At 37.9% G+C, this 25890-nt stretch overlaps 1 pseudogene and 2 gene segments (V, D, J or C); 1 reads left to right on the forward strand and 2 right to left on the reverse strand.

Annotated features, from left to right (window-relative positions):
* Window positions 1–25890, forward strand: part of LOC122116639 — a 1030500-nt pseudogene that overhangs the window by 386238 nt on the left and 618372 nt on the right.
* On the reverse strand, window positions 6680–7444 carry LOC122116825. The segment is given in 2 exon segments: window positions 6680–7011; window positions 7374–7444. Coding segments are annotated over 2 exon segments (381 nt in total).
* On the reverse strand, window positions 21204–21799 carry LOC122116826. The segment is given in 2 exon segments: window positions 21204–21535; window positions 21724–21799. Coding segments are annotated over 2 exon segments (408 nt in total).

A 25890-nucleotide genomic window follows, 5' to 3' on the forward strand; every position in this document is an offset into this window, starting at 1 on the left:
GTTTTAGGTCTTGTATGAATTTCTTTACTTCCTTAATTTGGTGTTCAGTGTTTGTCCTCAAATCACTTAGTTGATTGGTTATGGTTTCTTTGGGCTCCCATTCCTTCTGTTGGGTTCCATTCAGCATTCCCTTTGTGGTCTCCCTGACTTCCTTCAGCTCTTTGTTAATGAATTCCATGAATGCCTTTAGTGATCTTTGTGTGTTCTCTACCTGGTCTCTCAATTCCTGTATTACTCTTTGATTAGCTTCCTCCCGTTCGTGGGATTCCTGCAGTTCTCTTTGAGTGTTCTCAGCCTGCTCACGCCATTCCTCTCTTTCTCTTTGAGTATTCTCAAGTTGTTCACGCAAATCCTGTATCAGTTTTTGAGTAGCTTCCTCACGCTTATGATATTCCTGTATAAACTTCTGGGATGCCTCCTCTCTCTCCCTATCACGCTCATACAGAGTCCTTTGTACGTTGTCAAACTTTTCATTTATCATGTTTGCCAGCAGTGTTTGTAGAGCTATTTGGGAACTCTCCTCTGGATTATTCATTATCTGTTCTAACCCCTGATTATCAGGATTGGGAATTGAGATACCCGAATTTGCCATTTTTCTTGTGTTTTTCCGGCTTACTCTGCCCATTTGAGATGAAGATAGCACCAGTTTTGTGCTAGAACACTATCTTAAGGCAACCATCAACCAAAGTTTGCATTTGTACAGTCAATAGTCTACAGATACAATCTAGTTGAACAGATACATCTATTCGACATCAAACAACTATATGTTAAAGGACTTCGAACCGCAGAGAAGAATTTGGAAAACCAGAAATTATTAGGGTTAGGGAGAGATGTGGGTAAAAAATAGGAATAGATTGGTGTGGGGAGGCACAGGGAGAGTTAACTATGTCCTAATCACAATGCAGGAAATAGGTTGGGTAGGATGTAAGTAGAGAGAGAGAGAAAAAGAAGAAAGGGAAAGGGGAATGAAAAGAGACCAGAAAATAAAATAGAAACGTAAAAATTAATGTTATTTTAGAGATTAAAAGACCATCTATTTATAGAGGAATATGAATATGTTGAGAGAAAGGGAGGGACATAGAGGAGATGAGAAAAACTTTAAAAAAATGCTTAAAATATTATATAGGTATAAAGAGGTAATACTGCTATTAATGAATTTAAGTCTCAGAGGTTTTGAATTGAGTAATAAGTTTGTGGATTAAGTGTGTACACAATGGGGGATAGGGTCTACTGGTTAACTACGGGTTTATCTGAGGATGTGCAGGACAAGAGTTAAGTCACATAAAGATGAACAAAGAGGAAAAGTTGGAAAGGATAGGAAAGTGAGAAGAAAAGATCAGAAGTTCAGTAGAGCTAGAAAAAAAAAACAAAAAGATAATTAAGAATGAAAGAAAAAGAGAAAGAAGACAAGACAAGAAAAGAAAACACACATTCACGTATTCCTAAAATAAAAATTATAAGAGGAGAAAAAAAAAAAAAGTTAATGGAAAACAATTATTTTTTCAGAAGAGGCAAAAATTAAAGATTAATAAAAGTTTTAGAAAAGCAAAAAAAATTTTATATATATATAAGGTAACAAAAAATGAAAAAAAACAAAACAAGAAAAAGAAAAAAAAGAAAAGAAGAAGAAGAAAAAAAAAGTTCTTTGATTTTTTTTTTTTTTTTTTTTTTTGGGAGGGGTGGGAAGAGTCCTGTATCTCCCTTTTGTCTGTAATCAGAGTCTGGTTGGAGTCTCTGGTCAGCTTGAGGTCCTGTGGCTTGATTGGTTTCTTAAGTCAGTTTGTTGGAACAGGCAGAAAAATGCTCTGCTTTACCCAAGATTTTGAGATCCCCCTCCCAGGTTAGTTTACTGGGAGGGTGATCTGCTTTGAGAATCACAAAAGAGGGGGATGCAGTGATGAGGCTAGGTTCTGGGTAGAGTTGAGGCCTTTCAACCAACAGTAGCTTTTCCCTGGGGCTATTTTGTGAAAAAAAACTCACAGCACCCAGCCTGGAGCCATTCTCAGGGTTTCTGTTTTTCAATTGATTGTGGTGGCTGCTAGAGGGCGGGGCAGCCTCTGGCTCTGGTTACCCAGTGAGGAGAGCCACTCCAATGGCTGGCGCCTGAGCTGGGTGACTTTTCCCTGGATGGAACTGAGTCTGTGAGGTCACTTCGCCGTTAAGTTCTTGTGACCTGCTAAATGACTCGTTTTATTCCAAGGCCTGAGCTGGAGCTAGCCGCTCCTCCGAGCTTTGTCGGTATCCAAGATGGAGATCACCGGTGCTGGGGGGGGAGGGGTGGCCTTCCCTCCTCTGCTCTCAGAGAAGGAGTGAGGAAGTGGGGCTTCTACTCACGCGGAGTCTTGGATCCCGGGTCGTCTCTGGTCTGCAAAGTTCAGGATGAAGTTGTCCGCTCCTTGTTGGTTCTTGCTGGTGTTGAGTAGAATCCGCTCTTCCGCTGCGTCTGGCTCCTTCGTCCAGGACTGTGTCTCAGGTATGCCTCCGCGGCGGTGGTCGCCGCTGCGACCCTGCCGCCGCAGCGGCAGCTGCTCAGATGTGTCTGCTTGGCTTCCCCTCTCTTGACTAACTCTCTGTCCTGTGATGGCACACTTGGTGTGATTCTCTGGCTTGGGACTGTTCACTGGAACTCTGAAACTGTTTTCTATGCAAGAGCTTGTTCAGATTCCAGCTTCTCCTCTGCCATCTTCCCGGAACTCTCAAAATGAAGAAATCTTTAGTGATTGAACTAATGTCTAGCTTGTGACCCAGACAAGCATAACCCCAAAACTCTACCTGAAAAAATGATCAAAAGCATAAAGATCTGCATATGTTGCAGCAATAGAAGAGTACTTGTGAAGTCTTGAGTTCAGTCCTCAGTACCACTGAAAAAAATGAAAAAACAAAGACCAGCATCTTAAAACCAATCCCATACATTTTCATGTGCAGAATTCCCTGGTTCTGACAGGGCTTCTGTGTGGCTGTCCTCCAGAACACTAGGATGATCCCCATATTATATCTGATCTAAGGCTAAAGTGCCATGAACACTCAGGTCACAATGTTATGATGTCATTTATAAATGTGAAAATTTCCCAACCCAGTGACTACTCAAGCTATAGAAGTGAATGCATCATTACGGAACTGGCAATATTAAGTGTATTATTCTTTCTTTGCGGATAGTAACTTCACATGTTTCCAATCTAATTGTCTGTTAAAACACATGTATTACCATATGGACAGGCACTACTAACATTTCGATGTGCCTTTTCCACAAAGTCTGTGTAAGAAGGATTTTTCTCAGTGGACCTTTGAGTGTCTATGCTAAGAGGTAGAAGACCTCAAATGTCAGTGAGTTGTGGGAAATGCTTAGAACCCTGAAGGTGCTGCCTTTGAGAGGGTTAAAGGAGTAAGTCAGATCTCTTAAGAGTCAATTGATATGATATGAAGACAACCAAATAATCATCCTCTTCAACATGTGGCTTTCTAATAACACACCACATACTGATACAGACATGACAGCCCTCACCTGAGAACAGACAAATAAGGACACTGCACCTTGGACTTTCTAAATCTAAGAGTGTGGATTAAACAAAACTGTTCTTTGTACAGTGCTCAGGTACTTGGTTATAACAACTGGGTATGAGCTAATGAAGGTATGTGTATGTGTGTGCACATGCATGTATATGCAGTTTCACATCTGTGTGTCTTTAACCTGTGGGTTATATAGACATGTTCTTAATGGGGCTTATAGAGAAATAAGGAGAATCTCTTACCCTTGATACTCATCCTGTAAACACAGCTGATTTTTTTCTGCCAGTCCTCATGCTGGAATGGAGGGTCTAGGCACTTTCCTTGTACTACATGTACTCAAGACCAGTGCTCTACCATTTGAGTCAGAGCTCTACTTCCAGATCTTTTTGGTTAATTAGAAATAAGAGTTTTGTTTTCCTGTCTGGGCTTGCTTTGAACCACAATCTTAAAATTTCAGTCTCCTGAGTAGCTATAATTACAGTTGTAAGCCACCAGGCCCTGGCTTGCACAAGGCTTCTTAGACCTAACAAGGAACACTTGTTATCTTGCTGAACTGAATATTCACATTCAATAGATCTGAGATGGTTTATAATTTTGCCTTTGTCACATGGTCTTCGTGATGGTTGATGATGCTGAATTCTATACAAACTCTGAAGAGAAAGAAATAATACTGCATCCCTATTTAGTTGCGTTTGATTTTTATATTGTTAAGAATTTGGTTTGTTTGTGAAGAGATTCTTACAGATTTCATGTAAAAATTTCATTTTCCATTGATCTGTTACTGAATGAAACTTCCTTGCTTTGCTTGAAATATGCTAATGATACTTAGAATCAGTGTGGAAATGTTCTTGGCTAATGAAATCCTGATCAAATCTTTGAGTTTTTGGTCATATGACCACAGAAGTTGGCTAACTCTCAACTTCTATTACACAGTTTTTACAAGAAGTGTATTTCCCAGAATCCTTTTCCCTCTCTGGTTTCCTGTGGATATACTAAATGAGGGCCTCATATAGGATTCTAAGCCCTAAGATGACTCAGTCATATCCATCCCCAGATATACAGGAGAAAATAGTTGAGAGCCGTAGGCAACTGAGGACTTCAGACATTTTTACATATTTTATACATATTAGATATGTTTTATATATTTTTATTGTACAAATACTGTACAGAGGGTTACAGCTACATGAATAAGGTAATGAGTACATTTCCTATTCAGCATTGTAACCTCCTCTTTTGTTTTGCTCCTACCATCCTTTCTCTCCTCACCTCCCCAACTCCTCCTTCCCCCATACAAGTTGTGTAGTTTCTTTTCAAGATAGTGTCTTGCACATCTCATTGTTACAATGTTTCAACCTGTATTATATATGTTTTTATATATTTTATATGTCTAAATATGTTTTTTCTGTTAACAGTTTCATGTGGATATCTGACTCTCAGTAAATTCATATATGTAAGCCCACTTCTAATTCCTCTGATATTTATTGAAGTTCATGGGTCAATTGCAAATTAATTGTTTTTTTTTTTCAGAAGGTCTTTTGGTAAACTCAACTGCATTATTTTTATTTACATAATCTCATATCTTTCTCTGTATTCTATAGCTTTATAATTCTTTTACAAATACTTTAGTTATGTAATCAGTTCTCATAAAAATTCGTCTTCTATATGTATTCATATTTCATATAAAACCAGTCATTATTTCAACAATAATAAAGTATAACAAGCTCTTCTAAATCTAGGGGCTCGTAACACAAATCATTTATGTTAGTGCAAAAACAAATTCACAATTGCACTGATGTGCTTAATCCAGGCAGGGCTCAGCTTCTTCATTTTGTTGCAGGTCCCTGGTCTTGTCTCCATTGTGTGGAATTGTTTGATCTGGAAGAGAGACATAAGAGGAAATGACCACTTAGGATTACGTGCATTCTTCAGCTGATTTGTCAATCACACAGTAATAGCACTGTGTTGGAGGCCCCGTTATAATTAATTTTTCTTTTCTGATGACTCACAGACTTGTGAGAGAAAATGAGGAGCCTAGGTGAGAAGTAGAAATCTAATGAGTACTTCTGTATACCGTTAAAATGCCTGAGCAGAGAGGAGAACTGAGATTCAACTATGATATTTCTGGCTGGTCTTCCAAACATGCTACAATTGTAGATAAACATTGCATTAATTGTTCCTGTTAAGATGCTTCCATAAGTAACTTAAAGCTATTCCATTAGTTCATATACATTCCAGACCTATACTTCTCCTAGGAATGATACCTTGATGAACTCAGAGCATATCCAACTTCATGCCACTTTTCCCCAGATGGACTGGAGAGCATCATGGTGAAACAATTTATAGCATCTGAAACAGATACACACTGGACACTGGTGGAGACTTGAGATTTCCCCAAGTCCTAGATTGTGAGATGTCATAGTTCCAGGTGTCTAAGGTGATAGAAATGGATACAAGACACAAAAGATTAATGCTGCCCTCTTGATATGGTTTTTCATATAAAGACACAGAGGATGAACAGATGAATATAGCACTCTTGAAAAAGTGCTCACTCTCAGACTTCTGGGACATATGAACCATATTGCAGGGTTTAACCACACACCATTCTCTTAAATAGAACCAGAGCCCCACGACACAAAAGGCAGGGATTACTGCACTTTGTGCAATTTTGTATCTTCCCAAGTTGATCCAGCCAAGAGACACTGATGAAAATCTGGTGATGGTTTGATGGTCAGGTAGGGTTTGATGAACACACAGAGCAGAAGCTAGGAAAGGCACAACTGGGCTTCCAGGTTCTGAACAGAAAGCATGGCAAAAGTTGTAGGCTAGCGTGTGCTGAAAGGAAGTATTATAAGTTTCATCACAGAAAGAATAATAATCACAGCAGACAATGGGTTTTTAGATTACTGGTTGGCTATAATATTACTGAAGAGAGAATTGCATTTTTCTATAAATACCTATGGTTTATCTGGTCTTTATATTCAGGTAATTATTTTCCTGGTTGTTACAGATTACATTTTGTTGTAGTGTCATATACTCTTCACCTCTACTCAGAGTCACTCTTATATTGAACTCAATATCTTCCTCCTAGGCAGACTCACACAATCTGTTGGGCTGCTCCCCAAACCAGCCAGCCATGAGGGCAGCTCGCCCAAGCCAGATGGGAGGTTTTTGTTCAAGGCTGTATCACTGTGGGAGGAAGATGTGTAGTTTGAAAACAGTAATAAACTCCAACATCCTCAGCTTCTACCCTGCTGATTGTCAGTGTGAAATCTGTGCCTGACTCACTGCCACTGAATCTGTCTGGGACCCCAGATCCTCGTTTGGAAACCAAGTAAATCAGGCCATGTGGAGACTGGCCTGGCTTCTGTAGGAGCCAGTACAAATAGGTGTTTCCATCGCCATGCAGAAGACTCTGACTAGACCTGCAGGAGATGGAGGCTGCCTCTCCCAGAGTGACAGGCAAAGATCTTGGAGTCTGGGTCAGCACAACATCTCCACTGGATACTGAAATTAGAATAAGGCAGAGTGCAAGGTTATATATAAACATAGAGAGCCATGCATACATTACTTTTGTTTAGATGTTTCCTCTATTCATATTCATGATTTGAATTTTAATTTAAAATACTAAGTATTAAAAGCAATATTCTTGTTGCAGAAAAGTGTATCTACGAGTCAAGAGCAGTATTTCCACCCAGCAGAGTTTTCACTCAAGCACAGGTTCTCGCTCTTTCTGGACTGTTCCTCACTCTCTCAGACCTAAACCTCATTGCCCTACCATGAACATCTAACACATGGATAAATTACCACTGGTCCATGGGAGCTCAACCTCCCACCCACACTGATTCCTCACCTCCCTTTACCCTTACCAGGGATCCAGAGCATTAACAGCCACAGGAACTGAGACAAGAACTTCATTTTTAGGAGTGAAATCAGGAGTCTAGATAGGTCAAGGAAGATTAGAGCTGAGCCTTTATTTCAGACTTAGAAAGGAAGGTCCTCCTTAGGGAGCAATATGCAAATAGCCAGGTGGCTATAACAATGTAAGAAAAGAAAAAGGAAGGGTGTCTAGTGGCCATCCAGTTTGTTTTTTGACATAGTGTCTTGTACATCTCATTGTTGCGATGGATCACCCTGTATCCCTATTAAATTTATTTTTTCCCTTCCACTTCCCAAATTATGCCAGTGAAAACAGAGGTTATACCGTGGGGAAGAGACATACAAAGCACCAAAAAAAAAATCATATGATACCTAATGAATACATTAGAAACAATAGCAAGAAAGAAAAAAAAAAAACAACAAAAAAAAACCACTTGTTTCCCTATCTTGGGTTTCATTTCGATTAACATCATCTTTTCTGACCTTTTCTGCTTGTCCCAATCATATACAATTTATTGCAAATAAGGAAAACCATGGGACCTATGCTTCTTTGGGCCTGGCTTACTTCACTTAATATAATTTTTTCCAAGCCTTTCCATTTCCTAACAAATGGGGCAATGTCATTCTTTCTGATGGAGGCATAGAATTCCATTGTATAAACATACCACATTTTCTAGACCACTTATTAGTTGGATTATTGGGGTTTTGCAGGCTTATTTTTAGGAGGTTTAAATTTTTGAGTGCTAAATATATTTTAAATATATTTAAAATCATGCATAGCAAGTAAAAATCTTCTCCCATTCTGTGGGCTTTCTATTTATTTTGCTAGCTATGTCCTTTGCCATGTATAAACTCTGCCATGCAGAAACTCTCCAGTTTGAGGCAATCTACCTATCCAGTTTTTCTTTGACTTGCTTTGATTCTGGATCTTTACTTAGGAATTTTTGAGGTCTGCCTAAGAGCCTTAGTGTTTTTCCACTCCTTCTTGTCATATTTTCATGGGATCTTACCTAACCCTGAAATATAGAATCCACCCAAATACCCATCAATGGACAAATGAATCATATAGACATATGTCATATGTCATATATGTCATATGACTTATAGACCCAATGGAATTCTAGGTTTCTATCAGAAAGAATGATATTGCATCATTCATAAGGAAATAGAAAGACTTGGAAAAAATTATTAAGTGAAGTGAAACAGACCCAAGAAACATAGGTTGTATGGCTTCCCTGATTTGTGTTAGCCAAGAGGTGCTTATGGATCCACAAGTAATCACACTGGATGACAAAAGACAAAGAAGAAAAGTACACTTAGACATGATAAATTATACAGGACTCTATACATTCACTCAGTGAAACCAAAGGAGAATATGTTTAGGACAAAATCACCAAGCCTCAATATACACACACACACACACACACACACACACACACACACACACACACACACACACACACATATATGTATATATGTAATTAAAATAATGATACATTTGTGTTTTTTTTTTCTTTTTCTTTTTATCTCTTTTCTGGCTGTATTTGTTTTCTGTACCCTTTGTCTTGTATATAAATTTTGTTTTGTTTTATTTTGAAGAGAGTAAGAGGTACCATAGGAATGGTGGGACAAATGGTCAACAAATGCAGAAGTAAGACTCACTAGACACTGTTGAAAATGAACTACACAACTTTTGGGGCAAGAATCAGGAGGAAGAAAAGAGAGAAAATGGGGGAAGTGGTAAGACGGTTCAAAAAGTAATGTACTTATTACTTGTCGTAGGTAACTGTAATCACTTTGTACATCACCTTTACAATAACAATAAAAAGTAAAAAAAAGAGTGTATTTTATTTTGAAAAGATCAAGCAACAACCTCTTTAGCCATAAAAGAAATGCAAATCAAAGCAACATTAAGATACCACCTCACCCCAGTTAGAATGGCAAAAATCAAGAACTCTAATAACAACAGTGCTGGAGGGGATGTGGACAGAAGGGAACCTTACTTCATTGTTGGTGGGAGTGTAAACTTGTTCAACCACTTTGGAAAGTAGTATGGAAGTTCCTTAAAAGACTCCACTTAGAGCTCCATTATGACCCAGCAGTCCCACTTTTGGGCATTTACCCAAATGTTTACAAACAAGACCACTCTAAAGCTACCAGCACAACTATGTTTATTGCAGCATTATTTACCATAGCTAAGATCTGGAACCAACCCAGGTACCCCTCAGTAGATGAATGGATCAAGAAAATGTGGTATATATACACAATGTAATTCTATGCCTCCATCAGAAACAATGACATTGCCTCATTTGTTAGGAAATGGAAAGACTTGGAAAAAAATATATTAAGTGAAGTAAGCCAAGCCCAAAGAAACATAGGTCCCATGGTTTCCCTTATTTGCAATATCTAGTATATGTATGAGTCAAGCAGAAAAGGTCAGATAAGGTGATGTTAGGAAAAGGAACCCTAAGATTCAAATGTATTCAAATGTCTTTTTTTTCTTTTATGCATTTGTTTCTAACGCATTTATAAGATTATTTCTTTGTTGCTTTGTATGTCCCTCCCCCACAGTATAACCCCTGCTTTCACTATATTTGATGTTGGTATAATTTGTGGAGGAGATGGGGAAAAACAAGTCTTTTAAGGATACAGGTGGTCCTGTTGCAACAATGAGAAGTAGAAGTTGTCATGTCCAAAACGAACTTTACAACTTTGGTATGGGGGGGGGGATTGGGTGGGAGGGTGGAGACTGGGAAGGGATGTGAAGGGTAAACAAAGGAGGAGGCTGCAATGCTTGATAAGAAATGTACTCATTATCTTGCCCATGTAATTGTTACCCCTCTGTACAGTATGTTCACAAAAAAATAAATTAAAAAAGAAATAACATTTATTTTTAAAAAGGTAATTATAAACAGATCTGGTCATATCAAAATGACCCTTTGTACAACATATTAATCCTAAAATATATGTGGGGAAAATAACTAAAAAAAAAAGAAATGTACTTATTATCTTGCCCATCTAATTGTAACCCCTCTGTACAGTATTTTCAAAATAAAAAATAAATAAAAATTAAAAAAATAAATCTAAACCTTCCAAAATAGGGGTACAAAATCTTTATTATTTTGTCTTTATATATATATATATATTTTTTGGGGGGGTCCGGTCGTGAGGCCTGCAGTCTGGGCCTGGGTGCTGTCCCTCAGCTCTTCAGCTCAAGGCTAGTGCTCTACCAGTTTAGCCACAGTGCCACTTTCAGCTTTTTCTTTTTTCTTTTGCTTATGTAGTGCTGTGGAATCGAACACAGGGCCTCATGCATGCAAGGCAAGCGCACTACCACTGAGCCACCTTTCCAGCTCTGTCTTTATGTTTTTTAAGTTAATAACAAATTTATGATTCCATTCAACTTCCAAAAGTGCTCTGACAGTGGCATTGAGAAATACTAATAATTAATTTGTTATTCAGCATGAAAAAGAGATTTTTCTGATAGTTAGATTACAATGTTGGATGTATTGTGGAGACATTACTAGAAATGAGTTGTTATAAAGATATAATTTCCTGAAGAAAAAAAATTGACTACACAAAAATAATAAATGTTTAAGGTGATGAACTAACATGGTAACTAACTCATTTAGATCACTGCACAATGTGTGCAAATTAGACTATACTGTGACATCAGTAATTGTTTTAAAAAATTTAATGACCTTATCATACAAAATAATTTTTCAAAAATCGTTTTCAAAGGCTATATATTATTAGCCTTGCATCTTCTATATACACTTCTGTAATTCGGGTAGAGGAAGGAAAAAAATGCTTAAGTAGGGATACAGGTTGACCCATTGTAACCGTGAGATACAAGACACTATGTTGAAAACAAACTTTAGAACTTTATGGGGGGAGTATATGTGGAGGTGGGAGGGAAGGAATGGTAGGAGAAAAACAAAGGAGGAGGCAACAATGCTCAATAGGAAATGTTCTCATTACCTTGCTCATTTAATAGTAACTCCTCTGTACAGTATTTTTACAATGGAAAACATACAAAAAATCTGCTTTGACCTACAGAAAAGTGTTTCCTCTTTATTGGCTGACTGCAAATTATTAACACAATCTCAGCTACACATGAGTACAGATGCATATTCTTTGCAAGTCATAATAGGCATTGTGTGTGCTGCTTGAGATGAGCAGAAAGACACAGAGTTAGGGTGTGAAGATGCCTCCATGACGTTTTCGCCAATACTTTCCCATGATCTCAAAAGTGTGGCTGTATCTGAGAAGCTCTGTCAGCAGGTGGAGGCACCAGGAAGAGCAGCTGGGGCAGCCCAGACTCTCACTTCTGCTTCTCTGTGAAGTTTGTTATGACTTGTATTAATGTGGAAGGGTAACTACAACTCTGTTGACAGTAATACAAAATGAAAATAAAAAATAAAAAAGTAGCAAGGTTTTCAGGTGCCAGGCTGCTGATGCTGAGAGTGAACTGTGCCCCAGATCCATGCCACTGAACCTGGATGGTACTGCGGATTGCATACCAGTTGCATAAAGGATCAGGACCTTTGGAGATTTCCCTGGTTTCTACTGGTGCCAAAGTAAACTATTGCTAAGGCCCTGACTGGCCCTGCAAGTGATGGTAACTATGTCTTGCAGAAATGTAGACAGGGATGTTACTTGTGTCAACCTGATGTCACATCTGGCACCTGAAAATGGATATATGGAAAACATTATCTGTTTAGTTAATTCTACTATCCAAATATTTCCATGAAGAGCCAAGCAGCTCTGTTAACACTGGATGATAAATCCTCCATATTATCCTTCCTTACCTGGGAGACAGAGCATCAAGAGAAAGGGCCCTCATGTCTGTGCTGTGTGCTGCCTAAAACCTCCTGCTCAGGTTGTGAGCAGCATATGAAGAAGTGGACTGTGCTATGGACACAGGCTAATCAGCAGGGCTGGGCAGGGCTGGGTAGAGTTGCAGACTGGCATATCTTAGTGACGAAGAACAGACCTAAAGACACCAGATTTTTACTTTGTTTCTAGAACATGTGTTTGACTCTGGTGAGGAAAAAAAGAGATGTGTGTCCTGTGAGTAGAATAGCAATCTAATAAACATTATCTAAAATTTGCTATTTTTTCTTAATATAAGTCATTCAGAGATAAACATTTCCAAGGCAAGTTAATTTTATAATTCCTCTGCATTTGGTATCAGTGGATTTTATGACACACAATTCCTAGAATATGATTAATAAGGATCATTATTACCCAGACAAAAGTGTTATAAAAGTGATAAAGCATGTGGAGATAGATAGTCAAGAAAATGCATAGGTAGATAAAGAAAACTATCAAAATTCTTAATGAAATACTTCTAAAGTATATGTGACTTTGTATTGTCAAAGTTCATAGAATGCACAAACTTTATAGGCCATGATAATGACAATTTGCCTTGTAATGGTTATAATGTTTGTGACTTTAACTAAGTATCACTATTCCACAATACTGTGAAATTTATGTAATCACCTAATCTCAATTTAAAAAAATAGTGAGAGAAGGGTTGGGTTAGGGGGGGTGGGTAACAATGTTGTCAGACACCTTGTATTCATATACTGTTTTGTAGAATGAGAACTTCTTTGTACAACTACTTAAAGATATAATAATAAAAATATTAAAAAGGAGTTCATAGGTAATTGAGGAAATGCTAACAAAAAAGTATATGTGCAATTAGGTTTCATGATTGGAGGTGTATAGACCATCTGCTGGTGTTTGGGTTAGTGCCCTGTACATTACTTATAAATAAGTGGTTTCCTTTTCTTCTGAAACCTCTTAATCATCACCTTCCTCTAGGACAGGACAGCTCACATTAGACATTTCCCACTTATTCTTAGAAAGATACATAGCATCATATCCTGCTTTGTGTGCATATGCACTTTTGTGCTAGATATTTAATGAATTTTTAGAGGACGTTTATGTCTGTTATCTTAATGGAAATTGTTCCCTCTCAGATGCTGAGGAGTTCTCTAACTCAAGGGCTCAACTACTTTAACTTCACTGTGTTCCTTTAGCCTGAAAATCTTTCAAGTTACATTTTTTTAGGTCCGAAGTAAAACTATATATATATATTTGTTGGTCATAGAACTCTGGGCTTTGGCGCTCTCCCTCAACTCTTCAGCTCAAGTTGAGTACTCTACCACTTGAGTCACAGTGCCACTTCCTGTTTTCTGGCGACATTGGAGGAAAGAGATTCATGGCCTTTCCTACACAGGCTGGCTTTGAACCATGATCCTCAGATCTCAGCCTCCTGAGTAGGTATGATTACAGTCATGAGCCACCTGAGCCTGGCTACTAAAATAATATTTTGCATGCTAGGACTGGAGATTTAACTTGGGGTCTAAGAGGTTTCCTGAACTTTTGTGCTCATGGCTGGTGCATTCCCACTTGAGCCACAGCATCACTTCCAGATTTGAAGGTAACATAATTATGGACTTTGTACCAAGGCTGGCTTCCAGCCAAGCTCGTCAGATCTTCAGTTCCTGTGTAGTTGGTGGTACCTGCATAAACTACCAACAACATACAGTAAAGCAGTTTTTAATGATTGTTTAGGGCGATATGACCCAAGAAGAATCAGATGCTATAAAATACACTGTTGTCAATGGTGAGGACAATTAACTAAACCACATAGTATGGAGAGGACATCTTCAGCCTGGGAACAAATGACCAGAGGCAGTGAAACCTCCACCCACATGGAGATCAGCATAAGGGGCACATCACCCCATACTGCAGGATCTCTCTTCAATATCATTCACTATATAATCTGCATCTAGGTAGTGTTTTGATCGTCCTTATCTTCTACAACATTGCTGCTCTCCGCAGTACATACTAACATAACTGATCCAAGAAGTATTTTGCAATGATGATTCTATCCTACCTAACAGTATTACCATCCCTTTCACTCCTCTCATATTTCATTTCTGATCTTATCACCTGGCTCCCCAAGTAGCTGCTATTGACTTTAGCTCTACCATGCTCTGCAAGACAAAGTGAGTACTCAAAAACCAAGAAGAAGGCAGCTGGCTGCTGGGTAAGAGTGAAGGTCACCTGGTAAATTATAGGGACATATTAATAGGATGAGGAAGGGAGATCCCAAGAACATCTATTTGAGTGGGCTTGAAAGAAGCCAGGCTTTAAAATCTGGAGAGACTTGTAAAAATGCTTGATAGGAAATATTCATTAGCTTACTTGGGTAACTGTCACCCCTTTGTACAGTATCTTTACAATAATATATTATATAATATATTGTATATTATATAATATAATATATTATAATACATAATATAATATATTATATATTATATAATTTATGCATATATATTCATATATGCATAAATATGTATATATATAATCTCAAGATCCATGCTCCAGGGCTGGTTTAGCAAGTGTGGGCTTCTTCCTGGTGAATTTCAAGTCCACACAGACTTCAGGCACTGGAATATATGGAATAGTGGTCTCAAACCAGAATTGTAGTTTGGCTTACCCTGACCTTGGTTGTGAGGGAAGGAGCTCCTGGCTGAGAAGCGAGGGTAAGTATGTGGGAACAGAAGGAAACCAAGACTGCTTTCTGTGAGGCTTATTGGCAAGGAGAAAGTGCTTATAGGCTGAGCCATGAACCTGATTAGGTCTGGGACCTTGGTGAAAGTCTGAGAGTCCCAGACTTCAGAGAAGGGCTAACTCTGTGGGAAAGATGATGGGGGTAGGGGGAAAGGTGGCTGGGATACAGTGGAGAGTCTTCAGTGTCTTCAGGATGGTCCAAAATCCACTGAAGCCAATTTATTTTTTTGTGATTTTTATTTTTTGTGAATTTTTTACAATCACATGAACAAGGTAATGAGTACATTTCTTATCAAGTATTGTTTCCTTCTCCTTTGCTTCCCCTTACCATCCTTTCCCATCTCCACCGCCCCCAACCTGTCCCCCCAAGGACAGAGTTGTAAACTTCGTTTTTCGACTTAGCATCTTTTACATCTCATTGTTGCAATGGGCCACCTCTATCCCTATTTTTCCTTCCCCTCCACAAATTATACCATCATCAAATACAGTGAAAGCAGGGGTGGAGGGACATACAAAGCAACAAAGAAATCATCTTATAAATATGCTTGAAACAATAGCAAGAAAGAAAAATTATTTGAGTCTTTATCTTGGGGGTTCATTTTGCCTAACATCAATTTGTATGACCATTTGTGCTTGTCTCAGGCATGTACTAGTTATTGCAAATAAAGGAAACTAAGGGACCTATGTTTCTTTGAGCCTGTCTTATTTCACTTAATATAACTTCTACCAGAATAGAAAGGAGAACTATTGTTTAAATAGGGATACAGTTGGACCCATTGCAGCAATGATAGGTACAAGATTCTCTATAGAAGAATTAACTTTACAACTTCGTGGCGGGGGCATACGGGAGGTCAGGGATTGTAAGGGGAAACAAAGAAAGAGGCAATAATGCTTGATAAGAAATATACTCATTACCTTGCTCATGTAATTGTAACCCCTCTGTATGGTATTTTCACAATAAAAAATTATTAATGATGAAAAGGAAAGGTAAACTTTACATAGAAATGAACACAGAAGCTATATGACTATTTATATGTAATAAAGTAGTTATTAACATATTAATAATACAAATTTTAATTGTATAACTGGTCATTTTAATTTTGTTTTGAGAAAACACACTAGGGAACAATGGATAATCACTACCAAAATGCCTTTCCTCACTCTCATCCTGAGCATCATGAAGATCAGGATGCAGTCTGTGTCCTTGGGGTGAAGCAGTGACATGCTCACTGCAGAGGACTCTGGGGACCCACTAGGGTCAGCACTGACACTCAGCCTCTTCTCATCTCCCACAACTGAGCATGGTGTGTGCATATGTTCTCATGAGAGCTGCATGTCTGCAAAGTCCACCCTCCTTCCCTCACCTTGCTGACCTGTATGTAATGAGTTCCGTATTAGAATCATGGTGGAAGTGTCAGCCTTGTAAAGTGGTTACACTTTACAAAATAAAATATAGAATAGTTATCAACCTGTACATTAGGAAACATGACACCCACTCCCTATAATTATAGTCCTTGTTGCCATGATTGTTATGAAAGCATGGCAGAATGTTCCCCAGCTTCAAACTCCTTTTTACAAGAGGCAGCATCACCCACGTTTCCCAGGGTTTCTGAAGTCAGGGATCAGTTTTTTTTTTCTCTTTGTGGGGTTTCTTTTTCCACTAGTGGCAATGTCATGACATAACACCTGGCAAGATTTTCATTTGAAGTTCTGGTTTTGTTTTGTATGTTAAATGTTTATCTCAACAGAGATATGCTAGAGAGTCTCAGTAATTTTATATGCAAAATTATGCCATTTTATTTATATTACATTTAGATTAAAGCAAACAAGTTTTTCTTGATGTCAGCTGATTCCAGCTTAAGTAACTACCAGTGCCCTGACTGTTCCTAAAAGTGATGACTCTGTCTCCTAGAGATGCAGACAAGGATAGAGAGTAGGTCAGCTGGATGTCACATCTAACACCTGGCATTGACAACATTTAAAAACAACCTATAATTATGCATTACTTAGAGAACTTCCTTGAAGCAGTGTTGGTTACAATAAGCTGGGTGAAGCTATGCATTTTCTTTCCTTACATGTGAATCGGAGCAGCAGGAGACCCAGGACCTGAACAGAAGCCTACTTGAGCATGCTGTATGCTGATTGGGAGAATTGATTTGTGCATAAGGTGTGAGCTGCCTTACAAGAAGTGCTCCAGGCAGGGGGCTGTGCTCTGGGCATGGGCAAATCAGGGTCTGGGAGGGAGGAGCACAGCTGCAAGGCTAATTGACTTTAGTATCTCAGCACAGACCTGTATTCTTCAAGGTGCCCTAGACATGACCAGGGTAGCCAGCTGTGCTTGCAGAAGATGTTTTTCCATGGAGTCCAGAGAACCAACTGAATTCATATCCTATAAATAGTGTAAATTGTGATTTAATTGTTGTTCATGACATGCTTTTCATACTGACTTTTTATTTAAGCCAATCTTTTCAGTGAAAAATAGATCCAGAAATGTATAATTCATTATTTTGATTAAATTTCCTATTTAAATTATTTCTATGAACTTTTTAATTGGTAACTATGAACACTATTATACCTTTGCCCAGAGATGGAACAAAATTTAAAACTCATGATAGCTAGCAAGCTAGATAGTTATTCAGCTAATGATGTAGATGGATCATGGATGGATGGATGGATATTAAGATAGACAGATAGATTAAAATATGTTTATAGAAACCTAATTATTTTAAATTGAATAACAATGAAAACTATAACAATAGAGTATGTGAGCTATAGTGTCATTGTCTGCAATTTACAATTTACCCAGTGTATATCTGCTATCAACTCCATATAAATGACTTGCTGTCTTCTAGTCCTGAATGTGCCTTCCCACCACCAAGGTCTAGGACAGTTAACATCAGATATTTGCTCTGTTAGACCAGAAGCCTCCTCCATCATGGCTTGGCATGCTAGGTCCCTAGGCAACACTAGGCCCATGTAGTAAAGGCAATAAATGATTAGCCCCAAACCCCTTTCCCCGAGAAAGCCCTCCTTCAGAAAAATATAACCATAGAAGGCAACAAAATCTCCTAGATCTCATAGGTTGTATGTTCTCCTGAGAACATTTTTTACTAGGTTTTTATCTAAGCAAATCTTACAGGAAAAGTCAGCTCCAGATATGTATAAGTAGTTATTTTTTACCAGATACCCTGACTCATTAGCCTGTTTTCTTTTATTAAAAAAATTTATTTAGTGAACATGAATAGAATTACCCAATTACCCAGAGATCGAATGAGATTTAAGACTGAAGATAGATGGAGAGATAGAAAAATGATTAGAGAGAAACCAGAAATATTTCAATGAATGATGAAGACATATGTGAAAATATTCTTTGTGAAATATATTGTTATGTTCTGCAAAGTACAGACTACCTATTGGGTATCTGCTATCACCTCCACATAAGACATTTGTTGCTCTCCACTCCTGAATGCACTTTTTCATAACTAGGATTTAGGACAGTTAACATCAGACTTTGGCTCTCTGTATTCTGAAAGGACATAGATTCATGAACAGCTTTGTGATCATTCCACATGTCTGAGCTAGAAGTCTCCTACACATTTTGATGACATTCATGTTTCTGTCCTTTCAAATTGTTCCCATTCAGAAACTGAGATATTCTTTATCCTACAAACTGAAGTCTACCCAGATTACTCTGCTCTATAAACATATACATTACTATGTTACCCATCTCTTTTAGTGTCAAACTGAAGAAATCTTTAGTGACTGAACTACTATCTGGGCTTGTAACCCAGACAAGCAGAACCCCAAAACCCTACTTGAAATAAACGACCTTAAGCAAAAAGATCTGGATATGTTGCAGCAATAGAAGGGTCCTTGTGAAGTCTTGAGTTCAATCCTCAGTAGCACAAAAAAAAACACAAAAAGAAAGACCAGCATCTTAAAACTAATGCCATACATTTTCACGTGCAGAATTCCCTGGTGCTGACAGGGCTTCTGTGTGGCTTCCCTGCAGAACACTAAGATGATCCCCATATTATATCTAAGCTAAGGCTGAAGAACCATGAACACTCAGATCACAATATTATGATGTCATTTATAAATGTGAAAATTTCCCAACCCAGTGACTACTCAAGATGTAGAAATGAATGAATCATTATGGTACTGGCAAGTATTAAGTGTATTATTCTTTCTTTGAGGACATTTGTTTCCATTGTGTGGAATTGTTTGATCTGGAACAGAGACATAAGAGGAAGTGACCACTTAGGATTATATACATTCTGATGTGGTCAAGATATTGTCACAAATTTATGTCCAAATATTCCCAGAATAGAACCATGAATTTTAAAATATCTGTCTTTATAGCTTATCAAATTACTAATAAACATTTATTCCATTATTCTTTTCAAAGGACTGGATCACATAACTGAGAAATAATCATGAATTTGCAGTTTGGCATCCAAGAACAAAAATTAGTTTTTGTTAATTAGACAAAGATGTAGTTGTGGTGCTACCATTTTTTTCTTAAAGGTCTTTGTTGAGGTCAAAATCCCTTAAAGCTTAGATTCCATAACATCCCATGGAAACCTATTAACTTGTTGAAAGGCAGAGCATCATTCCTTGAAGAAAGGTGGATCAGCTATTTTGCATTTGTAACCAGTGCTCATGGATGTTGAGGATATTTCTGGTTTCAGGAAAAGAATGAGTAGGAATGCTTAATTATATATATTTAGGTAAACAAATATTCCTCCATTATATTCCATATGTGTGTTTGCCTGTGTATGTGCTTTTCTAGAAAGGTATACCACAAGCTGACAAATGTTGATTACAAATATTTAATGTAATTTCTCATTTTGTAATTCCCATTATTAAAATGATTTTCTGTGGATATGATAGTAGACTCAATAATAATATCTGGAAATGACTCCACATGTGCTCCATTTGCAGCTCTTAGACGGGAAGTAATGATAACAACTGACTTGTCAATCACACAGCAATAGCACTGTGCTGGAGGCCCCGTTATAATTAATTTTTCTTTTCTGATGACCCACAGACTTGTGAGAGGCAATGAGTAGCCTAGGTGAGAATTGGAAATCTAATGGGTACTTCTGTATACCCTGTTAAAATACCTGAGCAGAGAGGAGAACTGAGATTCAACTCTGACATTTCTGTCTGGTCTTCCACAAAATGCTACAATTGTGGATAAACATTGCATTAACTGTTCCTGTTAAGATGTTTCCATAAGTAACTTAAAGCTATTCCATTAGTTCATATACATTCCAGACCTATACTTCTCCTATAAATGATACCTTGATGAACTCAGAGCATTTCCAACTTCATGCCACTTTTTCCCAGCTGGATTGAAGAACATCATGGTGAAACAATTTATAGCATCTGAAGTAGATGCACACTGGACATTGGTGGAGACTTGAGAATTCCCCAAGTCCTAGCCTGTGAGCTGTCATAATTCCTGGTGTCTAAGGTGATAGGAGTGGATACAAGACACACAAGATTAATGCTGCCCTCTTGACATTTTTTATATAAAGACACAGAGGTTGAACAGATGAAGTTAGTCTCAGACTTCTGTGACATATGAAACATATCACAGGGTTTCACCACACACCACTCTCTTAAGTAGAGCCAGAGCCCCAGTACATAGAAGCAGAGAATACTGTGCTTTGTGTAATTTGTATCTTCCCCAGGTTGATCCAGCCACGAGACACTGATCAAACTCTGATAATGGCTTGATGGTCAGGCAGGGTTTAATGAACACACAGAGCAGAAGCTAGAAAAGGCAAAATTGGGTTTCCAGGTTATGAACAGAAAGTATGGAAAAAGTTTTAGGCTAGTGTGTACTGAAAGTAAGTATTATAAGTTTCATCACAGAGAGAATAATCACAGCAGACATTTGATTTGTAAATTAGTGGTTGGTTAAAATATTACTGAAGAGAGAATTGCGTTTTTAAATAAATACCTAATGGTTTATCTGGTGTTTAGGTAATTATATTTAGGTATATTTAGGTATAAATATAAATTATATTTAGGTAATTATTGTCCTGGTTGTTATAGGTTGCATTTTGTTGTATTGTCATAAACTCTTCACCTCTACTCAGAGTGGCTCAGATATTGACCTCAATATCTTCCTCCTAGGCAGACTCACACAATTTGCTGGGCTGCTCCCCAGACCAGCCAGCTATGAGGGCAGCTCACCCAGCCAGATGGGAGGTTTTTGTTCAAGGCTGTATCACTGTGGGAGGAAGATGTGTAGCTTGCATGCAGTAATAAACTCCAACATCCTCAGCTTCCACCCTGCTGATTGTCAGTGTGAAATCTGTGCCTGACCCACTGCCACTGAATCTGTCTGGGACCCCAGAGTCTCGTTTGGAAACCAAATAGATCAGGCGATGTGGAGACTGGCCTGGCTTCTGTAGGAACCAATGCAAATAGGTGTTTCCATTGCTATGCAGAAGGCTCTGACTAGACTTGCAGGAGATGGAGGCTGGATCTCCCAGGGTGACAGGCAAGGACCTTGGAGTCTGGGTCATCACAACATCTCCACTGGATCCTGAAATTAGAATAAACAGAGTGCAAGTTTATATATAAACATAGAGAGCCATGCATGCATTACTTTTATTTAGATATATTTTCTCTTTTCATTTTCATGATTTGATTTTTAATTTAAAATACTAAGTATCAAAAGAGATATTCTTGAATCACAAAAGTGTCTCTAGGAGTCAATAGCAGTATTCCTACCTAGCAGAGACTTCACTGAAGCACAGGTTCTCGCTCTTTCTGGACTGTTCCTCACTCTCTCAGACCTAAACCTCATTGCCCTACCATGAACATCTAACACATGGATAAGTTACTGCTGGTCCATGAGAGCTCACCTCCCACCCTCTCTGATTCCTCACCTCCCTTTGCCCTTACCAGGGATCCAGAGCATTAACAGCCACAGGAGCTGAGACAAGGACTTCATTTTAAGGAGTGAAATGAGGAGTCTAGACAGGTCAAGGCAAGATCATAGCTGAGCCTTTATTTCAGACTTAGAAAGGAAGGTCCTCCTTAGGGAGCAATATGCAAATAGCCAGATGGGTGCAACAGTGTAAGAAAAGAAAAAGGAACAGTGTCTATGGGCCATGCTTTCCTTTTCAGAGAACATTCTCTTTAGGTCTTTAGCCCACTTATTTCTTGGGCAGTTGTTTCTTTGAGAATTTGCTGTTGGGGGATTTAATTTTTCAAGTTCTAAGTATATTTTAGATATGAAACCTTAATCCATTGCATTGCTAGTGAAGATCTTCTCCCCATCTGTGGGCTTTCTATTGATCTTGCTAGCTATGTCCTTTGCCATGGAGAAGCTCTTCAATTTTGTGCAGTCCTATTTGTCCAAACTTTCCTTGATTTGTTGTGTTTCTGGGTCTCTTTTAAGAAAATTTGGCCTGTACCAGGAAACCTAGGGTTTCTCTGATTCCATCCTGTAATGTTTTCAGATTGTCTGCTTTGACTTCGAAGTCTTTGATCCATTTGGAGTTGCTTTGTTGCAGGGTGATATATAAGGATCTAGTTTAGTATTCTACAAGTGATTAACCAATTTTGCCAGCACCATTTACTGAAGAGGCAAGAACTCTAATAACAACAGATGATGGAGGGGATGTGAAGGGAAGGGATCCTTAATGCACTCACTGTTGGAGGGAATGTAAACTTGTTCAACCACTTTGGAAAGTAGTATGGAGGTTTCTCAAAAGACTCCACATAGAGCTCCCCTATGACTCATTAACCTGACTTTTGGGCATTTACCCAAATGATCACAAACAAGACCACACTAAAGCTACCAGCACAACTATGTTTAAGCAGCATTATTTACCATAGCTAAGATATGGAACCAACCCAGACGCCCCTCAAAAGATGAATGGATCAAGAAAATATGGTTATATACACAATGGAATTCATGCCTCCATCAGAAAGAATGACATTGCCCCATTTGTTAGGAAATAGAAAGACTTGGAAAAAATTATATTAAGTGAAATAAGCCAGGCCCAATGAAACATAGGTCCCATGGTTTCCCTTATTTGCAATAACTAGTATATGTCTGAGACAAGGAGAAACGGTCAGATAAGTTGATGTTAGGTGAAATGAACCCCAAGATAGGATTCAAATGTTTTTTTTTTCCTTCTTGTGATTGTTTCTAACATACTTATAAGATGATTTCTTTGTTGCTTTGTATGTCCCTCCTCCACGACATAACCCCTGTTTTCACTGATGTTGATACAATTTGTGGAGGGAAAGAGAAAAAAACAAATTGTTTAAATAGGGATTCAGGTGGACCCATTGCAAAAATGCAATATACAAGACGTTATGGTGAAAAACGAACTTTACAATTTTGGCCGGTGGGGGGCGGGTGGTTGGGGAACTTCAGGGGGACCGGGAGCGGTGTGGGTAGATGGGAAGGGACCAGAAGGTGAAACAAAGAAGGAGACAACAATGCTTGATAAGAAATGTACTCATTACCTTGCCCATGTGATTGTAACCTCTCTGTATGATATTTTCACAAAAAAAGCCTCAGTGGATGTATACATATGATCATTTAAAATTATGGTTTATTTCTTTTGTTTTTTGCTTTTTATTTTTTATTTCCTTTCTGGCTGTTTTTGTTTTCTGTACCCTTTGTCTGGTATATAATTTTGTTTTGTTTTATTTTGAAGAGAGTAAGGGGTAACATAGAAATGGTGGGACAAATGGTCAACAAATGCAGCAGTAATACTCACTAGACACTGTTGAAAATGAACTATACAACTTTTGGGGCAAGGATCAGAAGGAAGAAAAGGGAGAAAATAGGGGAAGGGATGACACTTTTCAAAAATTGATGTACTTATTACCTGTCTTATTTAACTGTAATCACTTTGTACATCACCTATACAATAACAATAAGAAATGAAAAATAATAAGAGAGTAGTTTATTTTGAGAAGATCAAGCAAAAAAATGTTAGATCCAAACCTTCCAAAATGGAGGTACAAAATTTTTATTATTTTGTCTTTATGTTTTTTAAGTTAATAACAAATTCATGATTCCATTCAACTTCCAAAAGTGGTCTGACAGTGGCATTGAGAAATAATAACAATTAATGTGATATTAAGCATGAAAAAGAGATTAATTTTCTAATAGTTAGATTACAATGTTGGATGTATTGTGAAGACATTACTAGAAATGAGTTGTTATAAAGATCTAATTTCCTGAAGAAAAAAAGTTCACTATACAAAAATAATAAATATTTCAGGTGGTGAACTAACTTGTTAATTAACTCCTTTAGATCATTGCACAATATGTGCAAATATAAAAATTATATTGTACTTCAAATTAGATTATACTGTGGTAATCAGTAATTGTTTTAAAATTTTTAATGACTTTATCAGATAATATTATTTTTCAAAAATCTTTTTCACAAGCTATTTTGTATTAGCTTTGCATCTTCTATATACTCTTCTGTAATTCGGGTAGGGGAAAATACAAAATGCTTAAATAGGGATACAGGTTGACCCATTGTAACAGTGAGATATACAAGACACTATGATAAAAACAAAATTTACAACTTTGTTGGGGGCGAGGGGGGGGTAATTGTGGAGGTGGGAGGGAAGGGATGGTAGGGGAAAAACAAAGGAGGAGGCAACAATGCTCCATAGGAAATGTACTCATTACCTTGCTCCTGTAACTGTAACCCCTCTGTACAGTACTTTTACAAAAGAAAGTACAAAAAATATTAGCATATCACTTGAAATAACATTTTTACTAAAACGTTTGATTAACTGAAGAAGAAAATCTTTGACTACAAGAAATCAATGTTTAATGTAATGAGTAAACGTGTTAATTATGCTAAGTCATTGTAAAATATGTGAACATACCTAAACATCATATTGTACTTCAGACACAATTATATTTTGGCAATAAAACTTATCTTAAAATTTTAATGACTATTTTTTCTTTACAAAATCTTTCCAAAAAATATTCAAAAGCTATATTAACTGACTTTTAAATACCTGCTATGGGCCAGGTGTTGAAGGTGCCATTGGAGCAGGCTTGGCTTCTAAGCCCTGGTGAGCAGCTGGAGAGGGATACATTTCAAAATGTTTAATGGAAGATAAAATAAAATATATGCAATAAAGTCAAATGCTCTGAGTTTTATGGACTGTCCACTGGTCTTTGCATTGGTGCCCTGGGCACTGTTTATGAATGGCTGCCCTCCTTCTATTCTGAATGCTCTTAAACTTAAGCATTGTCTCCTTCAAGGATAGTTCACATGAGACATTTTCCCTTAATACTTAGGAAAAGACATGTCTCCTCATCTAGTTTTGTGTGCATCATGCATTTCTGTGTCAGATATTTGCTAAGCTTTTGAGGATATGTGTGTGTTCTTTCTTAATTACAGGAAACACTTCCTTCTCAGAAGCTGGAGTGTCCTCTAAACCAACATTCATATCTTTTAGGTCCTAAATAAAGCAATATTTTGTGTGTTCTGCCTGGGGCTTGAAGTCAATCCCTAAGCTTTTTTTCTCAAGGAACATAAACCACAGCTTGAATTCCAGGTGTTTGGTGTTTAATTGGAGATAAGATTATCACAAGAAATGCACTTCCTACTTTGTGTATATAATTGTAACCCCTCTGTACCTCAACTTGACAGTAAAAGTTTTAAAAAGAGTCTCATAGAGGGGGGACCAAGATGGCGACCGGGCAGTAGGGAAACGCCACAGCTCTCTCCAACCAAAAAGAGAGTTCGAGTTCCAACGTTTAATCTCCCCAAGAGACTGACAACAACAAAAAGACGAACACTCAGAGAAAAACCAGAGGTGGAAAATAACAAAAAAAGAAAGAGAGGAAAAGAAGAATTTCAGAACAGAGAAGAGCGAAGACCCCTCTCCCAACCTTTACTG

This window comes from Dipodomys spectabilis, unplaced genomic scaffold, assembly GCF_019054845.1.
Source record: "Dipodomys spectabilis isolate Male_0828 unplaced genomic scaffold, ASM1905484v1 ptg000137l, whole genome shotgun sequence".
Taxonomy (NCBI): domain Eukaryota; kingdom Metazoa; phylum Chordata; class Mammalia; order Rodentia; family Heteromyidae; genus Dipodomys; species Dipodomys spectabilis.